This window comes from Oncorhynchus mykiss, chromosome 3 (assembly GCF_013265735.2).
Source record: "Oncorhynchus mykiss isolate Arlee chromosome 3, USDA_OmykA_1.1, whole genome shotgun sequence".
In the NCBI taxonomy this organism is placed as follows: Eukaryota; Metazoa; Chordata; class Actinopteri; order Salmoniformes; family Salmonidae; genus Oncorhynchus; species Oncorhynchus mykiss.
Genome location: NC_048567.1, coordinates 76865207 through 76875933, shown reverse-complemented (window position 1 = coordinate 76875933; position 10727 = coordinate 76865207). Strand labels below are relative to the sequence as shown.

The 10727-nt window shown below is 43.9% G+C and overlaps 1 protein-coding gene across 1 annotated transcript; it reads left to right on the top strand.

The window, feature by feature from the left end:
• The first annotated feature begins 6933 nt into the window (after window positions 1-6933).
• LOC110520605 (C-X-C chemokine receptor type 1) lies at window positions 6934-9704 on the top strand. Its single transcript, XM_021598002.2, has 2 exons — window positions 6934-7100; window positions 8369-9704. The coding sequence occupies exon 2, from the start codon at window positions 8372-8374 to the stop codon at window positions 9458-9460; it is 1089 nt and encodes a 362-aa protein (XP_021453677.2). The 5' UTR covers window positions 6934-7100; window positions 8369-8371; the 3' UTR covers window positions 9461-9704.
• The last annotated feature ends 1023 nt before the right edge of the window (window positions 9705-10727 follow it).

Here is a 10727-nt window from a genome sequence, read left to right as displayed (position 1 = left end):
CCCCAAATACAGGTGTGCCAAGCTTGTAGCGTCATTACCCAAGAAGACTCGCTGCCAAATGTGCTTTAACAAAGTACTGAGTAAAGGGTCTGAATACTTATGTATTTGCATTGTGTGTAGATTGATGAGGGAATTTCTTTCTTCTTCTCCATTTTAGAGTAAGGCTGTAATGCAACAAAATGTGGAAAAAGTCAAGGGGTCTGAATACTTTCTGAAGGCACTGTATATTGTTTTTATTGTGTTACAATCTCCTTTTCTTTTAGAACATATTTGTTTTACTTTTGGGAACGGGCTCGTAAGTAAAGTCTACTACACCTGTTGTATTCGACACATCTGGCCAATACAATTTGATTTTATTTATTGCACTAATTGCAATTTTTGAGACCATAAACTGTGTATGTGGAGAAGACAATTGGCTATTAAATGTGCAGATTCTCTCAAATTCACAAAATATTCTATAATGTCACAACTATTGCTGTTTTGAAGCCTCTGTTGAAGCAACGGTTGTGTAGTATTTCCTGTTTTCACTGCATTGCACTGTAAAATGACTTCAGCTGAATTGCTGATTTGGACTCATACTGTTTGCTTTAAGTAATCTTTTGTGACATTTATGAAAGCAGGCATTTTCTTCAGAAAATGTCAAAACAGGAAAGGCTTTACCCTCAAGATGTTTGGGGAAATAGTTAGATGTTAGAATAACAATAGTACAGTATCTGAATCTGACTCACATGGCTGTACTTGCTCACTGATTTTTGTGAAGGCCCTCATTACATAATTAATACAAAAATATTTAATTTCTGTAGTGTCCTTAATGTTTTTTAGGTTAAGATTATCTCTATAGAATCTACAAAGAGTCAAATATAAACTACCCAGTAGTGTCTTTTTTTTTTCAGCGTTCATCCCCAAATTACAGATTACTAAACTCAATCTGTAGGTCAACCTGTCATTGCCAACTGCTGGAAGATCGATGAAGTGAGATGGGGATATAAGATTTCACATTCTAGTAGTCCATTTTGACCTTACACGAGTAACGTAAAGTGCAAGAATATCTGGAATGCTGGTCCCAAATGTTTGGTCTAATGACTACTGCTGCACATTGACTGCATGTGTGTGGAGCTTCTCCCTTTGTAAATATTAGCTTGAAAATAATGTAATCCACATCATTTATGTTTGGAAGTGGAACATTGAAGTTTCTAATAAGGCCAAGTAATAATCACTTGTATTTTGTCAGAAATGACCATTTGGAACGATTGTCTATGATCCATGAATCAGTCCAACACCTAAGTCCAAGAGGCCCACCATTGGATTGATTGCGACCAAGTTGGGTTTTATAAATCGTTGGAAGGCTACGCATAATTGGGGTGAAATAAACCTATAGTACCATGTTTTACTAGGTTACTACCTCAAAAACATTTTATGAGTCAGGCCAAGCAATTGACCTGATGCATTTTTTTTCCCGCACATGTCAAGGCTGGCCTTGGGCTGATTTGAATGTGTAAAGGTTCAACCATTACCAGGTTAAAGGTCATTAACAAGTATGCCTGTCCATCATTGTTTACATTGGGTCTTTATATTTTTTATTTTTTATTCACACTGGAAGCAAACCCGGTTACAAAAAACAAAAGTGGTCAAGTTTTTTGACTTTCCAACTGATATTCAACTAAACAACAGTAAAGGAATGTATTGTTTTGTAATTAATAATTAATATAACACAGATATGTCTATAACACAGTGCCCCTCCAGAACTAATCAAACTTGAGTATTTCCCACTTCAGCTGGGACAGGTAGAAAAGTTCTCGCTACAAGCCTATATAACCCTACCAAGCAAAACGGCAAAAAAATAATGCTTTAATTTACCTTTATGCATTTACATTGTGACATGACCCCCATTTTCTCCAAAACACAATACAATAGAGGCAGGATACTTGTCCACATGATCAAGCATGTATTTAACCATCTCAACTGGGTTGAGGTCAGGTGACTGTGGAGGCCAGGTCATCTGATGCATCACTCCATCACTCCATCACTCTCCTTCTTGGTCAAATAGCCATTACACAGCCTGGATGTGTGTTGGGTCATTGTCCTGTTGAAAAACAAAGTATAGTTCCACTAAGCACAAACCAGATGGGATGGCGTATTGCTGCAGAATGCTGTGGTAGCCATGCTGGTTAAGAGTGCCTTGAATTCTAAATAAATCACTGACAGTGTCACCAGCAAAGCACCCCCACAGCATCAAACCTCCTCCTCCATGCTTCACGTTGGGAACTACACATGCGGAAGTCATCCGTTCACGTACTCTGACCCTCACAAAGACACAGCGGTTGGAACCAAAAATCTCAAAATCTCAGATTTTGACTCATATAATGTCTAATTTGCGTGTTTCTTGGCCTAGTAGTGGTTTCTTTGCAACAATTCACTGCTGCAGTTCACTGCTGATTCACGCAGTCTCCTCTGAACAGTTGATGTTGAGATGTGTCTGTCCCTTGAACTTTGTGAAGCATTTATTTGTGCTGCAATTTCTGAGGCTGGTGACTCTAATGAACTTATCCTTTGCAGCAGAGGTAACGCTGGGTCTTCCGTTCCTGTGGTGGTCCTCATGAGAGTCAGTTTCATCAGGGTGCTTGATTGTTTTTGCGACTGCACTTGAAGAAACGTTCAAAGTTCTTTAAATTTTCCAGATTGACTGACCTTTATGTCTTAAAGTAATGATGGACTATTCTTTCTCTTCGCTTATTTGAGCTGTTCTTGCCATAATATAGACTACTTTTACCAAATATGACTCTCTTCTGTCACAACACAACTGATTTGCTCAAACGTATTAAGAAGGAAAGGCATTCCATAAATGTACTTTTAACAAGGCACACCTCTTAATTGAAATGCATTCCAGGTGACTACCTCATGAAGCTGGTTGAGAGAATGCCAAGAGTGTGCAAAGCTGTCATCAAGGCAAAGGGTGGCTACTTTGAAGAATCTCAAATATGTAACACTTTTTTTGCTCACTACATGATTCCATGTGTGTTATGTCATAGTTTTGATGTCTTCACTATCATTCTACTATGTAGAAAATAGTAAAAATAAAGGAAAACCCTGGAATGAGTTGGTGTGTCCAAACATTTGACTTGTACTGTATTTGGTTAGCAGAGACCACAGCAGGTTTCTAAGGGGAGGACGGCTCATAATAAATGTTGATGCACAACTATTGTGTATTCTACTATTCTAACTCTAAATGTATATAAGCATTCGTTAGCTAAGTAAATGAAAGTGAGAAAAAAATACTACAAAATATAGCTACCTTTTCATGTCTCTATTTTGGTTTGGTCAGGCTTGAGTTGGGGTGGGCATTCTATGTTTTTTGTTTCTATGATTTTCTATTTATATCTTTTGGCCGGGTAGGGTTCTCAATCATCGACAGCTGTCTATCGTTGTCTCTGATTGGGAACCATACTTAGGTACCCTTTTTCCCACCTGTGTTTGTGGGTAGTTATTCTCTGTTTAGTGTTTTCTGCACCTGACAGGACAGTTTCGGTTTATTCTCCACAGCCCGGAGCTTCCTGTGTTTATTCTCTTTGTTCCTTTGTTATATTGTTCAGTTTAAATAAAAAGTCATGAACACTTACCACGCTGCGCTTTCGTCCGATTCCTCCTCTTCAGACGACGACACCCGTTACATAGCTCTCGCTCTCTCTCTCGGTTCTTTTTCATTTTTGATGAAATGTTGTCTCTCTCTCTTCAAGTCAACTACTCACCACATTTTATGCACAATAGTTTTAGTTAGCTGTAGTTTAAGCTCTCACTCTTTGATTGTGTGTACAACACGTCAGTTCATGATGCAAGAACTCTGATAGGCTGGAGGACATCCTCCGTAAGTTGTCATAATTACTGTGTAAGACTATAGAAGGGGGTGAGAACCATGAGCCTCCTAGGTTTTGTACTGAAGTCAGTGCATACCAGAAAAGGATGGAAACTAGCTTCTCCACCCTCCAGCTACACCATGGTGCTACCTCAGAGAGTGCTGTTGAGGCTACTGTAGACCATTGCAAAACAGTGTGTTTTAATAAATGATTTCGTGACGTGAGTATATTTAGTATAGTTTTATGTCAAAATGACACTATATTTATACTTATAAAATTCACAGATGAGCCTCCACTGTGTAACATCTACTTCCAGCTCCCACTCTCAAACATGTAGATCCCCTGAACGCAGCTCACTTTCCAGCCCACTTTCCAGCTCACACTCTCAAACACCTAGATCCACTGAACGCAGCTCACTTTCTAGCTCACACTCTCAAAGACATAGATTCCCTGAACGCACCTCACTTTCCAGCCTCACTTTCCAGCTCACACTCTCAAACACATAGATCCCCTGAACACAGCTCACTTTCCAGCCCACTTTCCAGCTCACACTCTCAAACACCTAGATCCACTGAACGCAGCTCACTTTCTAGCTCACACTCTCAAAGACATAGATTCCCTGAACGCACCTCACTTTCCAGCCTCACTTTCCAGCTCACACTCTCAAACACGTAGATCCCCTGAATGCAGCTCACTCTCCAGATCCCAATCACCTGAATTCTGATCACCTGTGCACACACCTGTATGTCATTTACACACACTATTTAGTTCACTTTTTTTGCACGCCATTATTGTGAGGTATTGTTTGTTTTGTGACACACTTCTAATCTGAGCTCTGTTTATCCCTGTAATTGACACCTCCCGTGTATGACAGTTTTTGCCTGCCTCACTAACGATGCCTTTTGCCTATTCCCTGCCTGTACTTTAGCCTATCGGATTTCCTGTTATCAACCTATTGCCTGATCTCCCAGACGACGTTACTAGCCTTTTTGGACCCCCTGTGTATGACCTTCTGCCTGCCCCAGGACCCAGCTACCTGCCTCCTCCTGTGGTCCTTTACAATAAACACCTGCTGCGCCCTGCGCTTGAAACCAGCTCTCTGTCTCCCATTGTGTGCATTACACACTTACAGGGATGTTTAGTGGGGTGTACCAAAAAGTGTGTGTATATGTGAATATATATATTTTTCTGGTGGCATCTTAGTTGGGGAGGATGGGTTCATAGTAACGGCTGGAAGAGAATACATGGGATGGTATCCAACACATCAAACACATGGTTTCCATGTTCTTGATGCCAGTATATTTACTCCATTCCAGTCATTATTATGAGCCGTCTTCCCCTCAGCAACATACTGTGGTATATTTGGTACAGGTCAGAATGTTTGTTGAATGAATGTTCCACTAATACCACTGTCATCAGTCCGGTGCAACCTGTGCCGGCTCCCTGCACTCGTCCACCAGTGCGTGTGTACAGTCCGGAGTCTCCGGCGACGGTTCACAGTCCAGAGCTTCCAGCGACGGTTCTCGGTCCAGAGCTTCCAGAGACGGTTCACAGTCCAGAGCTTCCAGAGACGGTTCACAGTCCAGAGCTTCCAGAGACGGTTCTCAGTCCAGAGCTTCCAGAGACGGTTCACAGTCCAGAGCTTCCAGAGACGGTTCTCAGTCCAGAGCTTCCAGAGACGGTTCACAGTCCAGAGCTTCCAGAGACGGTTCACAGTCCAGAGCTTCCAGAGACGGTTCTCAGTCCAGAGCTTCCGGCGACGGTTCTCAGTCCAGAGCGTCCGGCGACGGTTCTCAGTCCAGAGCTTCCAGAGACGGTTCTCAGTCCAGAGCTTCCGGTGACGGTTCTCAGTCCAGAGCTTCCGGCGACGGTTCTCAGTCCAGAGCTTCCAGCGACGGTTCTCAGTCCAGAGCTTCCAGAGACAGTTCTCAGTCCAGAGCTTCCGGCGACGGTTCTCAGTCCAGAGCTTCCGGCGACGGTTCTCGTTCCAGAGACTCCAGCGACGGTCCACGGCCCGGAGCTCCCCTGTGACGGTCCACGGCCCGGAGGTCCCCTGTGACGATCGATGGACCGGAGCTTCCTGCGCTGGTGCCATGGCCGGAGCCTTCCTCTGCGCCGGTGCCCAGTCCGGGGCACGGTGTTCAGCCCGGCTTCATGGCAGGATCCGCGGTCTGGGCGGGTGCTACGTTCCGCACCGGAGCCGCCACCGACGCTAGTTGCCCACCCTAACCCTCCCCATCTAGTTTCAGGTTTTGCGGTCAGAGTCCACACCTTTTTGGGGGGGGGGGGGGGGGGTACTGTCACGCCCTGACCATAGAGAGCCCTCTGGGTTCTCTATGGTGTTTTGGGTCAGGGCGTGACTAGGGGGTTTTCTAGGTATTATATTTCTATGTTGGTGTGTGTGTATGGTTCCCAATACACACACAGTCACGCTGCGCCTTGGTCTAATTATTCATACGACGGTCGTGACCCTCAGGGTGTTTAGTTGATCCACTGATACCACTCAGGGTGTTTAGTTGTTCCACTGATACCACTCAGGGTGTTTAGTTGTTCCACTGATACCACTCAGGGTGTTTAGTTGTTCCACTGATACCCCTCAGGGTGTTTAGTTGTTCCACTGATACCCCTCAGGGTGTTTAGTTGTTCCACTGATACCACTCAGGATGTTTAGTTGTTCCACTGATACCACGCAGGGTGTTTAGTTGATCCACTGACACCACTCAGGGTGTTTAGTTGATTGGGTGTACAACATGTCAATTGAAATGCATTCCAGGTGACTACCTCTTGAAGCTGCTTGAGAGAGCACACACACACACACACACACACACACCACCAAACTCTGCTACCACAATTTAGAGATCTGCACCCTCGTCATCAGTAGATGTTTTTCAGCTCTGGGAGATTCTCTCACACTGTATATTCAAATATACATTATACATACTGTATTGAATAAGGGGAAATAAAACAGGCTGTCCCCTACTCTGTGGAACTCTGTCATCATCTCTGTAGCTTGTCTCAAACCTTATGTGGTTCTGTCTACTTCCCTAAGTTTCTCTAGTGTAGTAAACGTTGATCTGTTGATGTCAAACTGTGGAGGAACTAGAGGACTTCAGTCTAGTGTTAGAGAAACAAACTTGAAAATAATTTAATTTCAGTTCAGAAGTGCTGAGACTCCGAGACAGACACTCCTCCGTGCTTCTAACATTTTCGGCTGCTTTTCTAAGCTGTCAAGTGGACATGTAAAGCCAGGTATGGATGTGACTTACCAGTTATTAAACTGATCTGTCAGGCTACAACTTCATTTCAACCAGACATGCATTGTATAGAATATTTTTCACTTGTGGTTTTGCCAAATGTAGAGTTGTACATTCAACACAAAAAAACAAACATTATTGCACAATTTGTGCAACTAAAAAAACATGTAACACAGTAACTACATAGCTAAACACAAAATATTATAATACACAGGGACCAGAGGCGGTCGGTGCCGTTTAAGTTGAGGGAAGACGATGAGTTTTTTATGAGCATGGACAAATTTCTATATGAGAATATTGGATGATTGTCATTCATATTCCATTCACCCAGTTCAATGTAACATTGTTTAGTTGTTCCACTGAAAACACTCAGGGTGTTTAGTTGTTTTACTGATACCACTCAGGGTGTTTATTTGTTCCACTGATACCCCTCAGGGTGTTTAGTTGTTCCACTGATACCCCTCAGGGTGTTTAGTTGTTCCACTGATACCCCTCAGGGTGTTTATTTGTTCCACTGATACCCCTCAGGGTGTTTAGTTGTTCCACTGATACCACTCAGGGTGTTTAGTTGTTACACTTATACCACTCAGGGTGTTTAGTTGTTCCACTGATACCAGTCAGGGTGTTTAGTTGTTCCACTGATACCACTCAGGGTGTTTAGTTGTTCCACTGATACCACTCAGGGTGTTTAGTTGTTCCACTGATACCACTCAGGGTGTTTAGTTGTTCCACTGATACCCCTCAGGGTGTTTAGTTGTTCCACTGATACCACTCAGGGTGTTTAGTTGATCCACTGATACCCCTCAGGGTGTTTAGTTGTTCCACTGATACCAGTCAGGGTGTTTAGTTGTTCCACTGATACCACTCAGGGTGTTTAGTTGTTCCACTGATACCCCTCAGGGTGTTTAGTTGTTCCACTGATACCACTCAGGGTGTTTAGTTGTTCCACTGATACCACTCAGGGAGTTTAGTCACTACACTGATACCCCTCAGGGTGTTTAGTTGTTCCACTGATACCACTCAGGGAGTTTAGTCACTACACTGATACCCCTCAGGGTGTTTAGTTGTTACACTGATACCACTCAGGGTGTTTAGTTGTTCCACTGATACCACTCAGGGTGTTTAGTTGTTACACTGATACCACTCAGGATGTTTAGTTGATCCACTGATACCCCTCATGGTGTTTAGTTGCTACACATTTACAACTTAGTTAGTTGATGGAGACATCTTAATATCAATGCACTGTTTTTTTCTTTCATGCAGCTCATGGAAATGCAAGAAATTGACTATAATGATGCACTCTACTCCGACATCTTCAACTTCACCTATCCTCCCATAGACGAGCTCAAGGCAGCCCCCTGTAGTGTGTCTATCTTGGGCTTGAGCAGTGTTGGTCTGATGGTCACATACATCATTGTGTTTGTCCTAAGTGTGCTGGGCAACAGTGTGGTCATCTACGTGATGTGCTGCTTGGCCAGGAGCCGGACCACCACAGACATCTACCTGATGCACCTAGCCATGGCCGACCTCCTCTTCTCCCTGACCCTCCCCTTCTGGGCCGTCTACGTCTACTCTCACTGGATCTTTGGTACCTTCCTTTGTAAGCTCCTGTCTGGCCTCCAGGATGCTTCCTTTTATAGTGGGGTCTTCCTGTTAGCGTGCATTAGCGTGGACCGCTACCTGGCTATCGTGAAGACCACGCAGGCGCTGACTCAACGTCGCCACCTGGTGGGGAAAGTTTGTGGAGCCGTGTGGCTGGGGGCAGGGCTTCTCTCATTGCCTGTGGTGCTCCAGCGGGAAGCTATCCAACTGGAGGATCTCAGCGACCAGACCATCTGCTACGAGAACCTGACTGCGTCGAGCAGCAACCAGTGGCTGGTTTTTGTGCGGGTGCTTCGCCACACACTGGGATTCTTCCTGCCGCTGGCAGTCATGGTCGTCTGTTACAGCTGCACGGCGACGACGATGTTCCGTGGCATGCGCAACGCCGTCCATAAACACAAGGCCATGCGCGTCATCCTGGCCGTGGTGTTGGCATTCGTGTTATGTTGGCTGCCGTGCAATGTCAGCGTGCTGGTAGACACATTGATGCGAGGCGGCTTGCTGGGCGAGGAGACATGTGAGTTCCGGAACAGTGTGAGTGTGGCGCTGTACGTGACCAAGGGGATAGCGTTCACGCACTGCGCAGTCAACCCCGTGCTGTACGCCTTCATCGGGCAGAAGTTCCGGAACCAGCTCCTGCTGATGCTCCACAAGCATGGGCTGATCAGCAAGAGGGTGCTGGCCGCTTACCGCAGGGGCTCGGCCCACAGCACGGTCAGTCAAAGGTCTAGGAACACCTCTATTAGCCTGTAAGGTTTCAGTAGTGAGGATTCAATATTTTGTCACATAGCTAGCTTTGCTTCTATTTGTTTTTGTTTTTGATGTGCATTGTCTTTTAGTATATTGCAACATGTTTGACACTATCCCATTAGTTTTTTTCCCATTATATTAATCAAAATATAGTTTTTCATGTGATACTTTAATGCTTGCTAAGTATAAACATTAATGTCAAGGCCTAATCTGTACGAAATAAAACTGAATCTTCCAACTTTTACTTGTGAAGAGACGTGTGACGTATTTGTGTCCCCCTTACAAAGATACAGATACAATGCTATTGTACTCAGAAATGAGACACACACATTCAAAAACATAGTTTATTTTATATTAAATTGTATCACTGTATCCAGCAACTCAAATAATGGTGTTCTGAATGTTGTCAATGCCTAAAAAACATTGAGAAAAGCCGGGAATATTTTATATTTGTCAAGACGATGATCTGATCATTAATATCTTCAGCCAAAAGGCAACTCTGCCACTTTGTAACAATGGGTGAGGAGACGTATGAGTTCCAGAACAGTGTGAGTGTGGTGCTGGACGTGAACAAGGTGATAGCGACTGACGTTTTACGTGTTCCCAACTGATTGTGTTTTTTTGTTTTTTTATTTGCGTTGTTTGTAACTTATTTTGTACATAATGTTGCCGCTACCGTCTCTTATGACTGACCGAAAATAACTTCTGTACATCAGGTCTGCGATTACCCACCACGGACTGGCAGAATCCTGTTTTTCCTTTAACGAGTCTGAAGAGCCCGACGCCAATGATATACTGCTTTCTTGGGAACAGGTCCAGATCCCCGTGATTTGCATTAAGAGGAGGGTCTAGAGGGTGGGCTGCCTTCTGAAACCTCCACTTCCTTCCATTCTGCTAGCACACATGCAAATTTGGAGAATAAAATAGATGACTTATGCAGAAGATTAAACTACCAACGGGACATTCAAAACTGTAACATCTTATGCTTCACGGAGTCGTGGCTGAACGACGCACTATCAACATTCATCTGGCTGGTTATACGCTGTACCGGCAGGATAGAACAGCGACAAGGGGCGGAGGACTACATATTTTTGTAAATAACAGTTGGTGCACGATATCTAAGGAAGTCTCTGAGCTATTGCTCGCCTGAGGGAGATTATCTCATGATAAACTGTAGACCACACTATCTATCTAGAGAGTTTTCATCTACTGTATAAATGTAATATTATTATGTCACTAACCTGGTTTCATCCAACCTTTTTTTGTGAGT

Bases quoted from the DNA above. Each gene is read 5' to 3' on its own strand.
- LOC110520605 (XM_021598002.2), top strand. From the start codon at position 8,372: ATGGAAATGCAAGAAATTGACTATAATGATGCACTCTACTCCGACATC.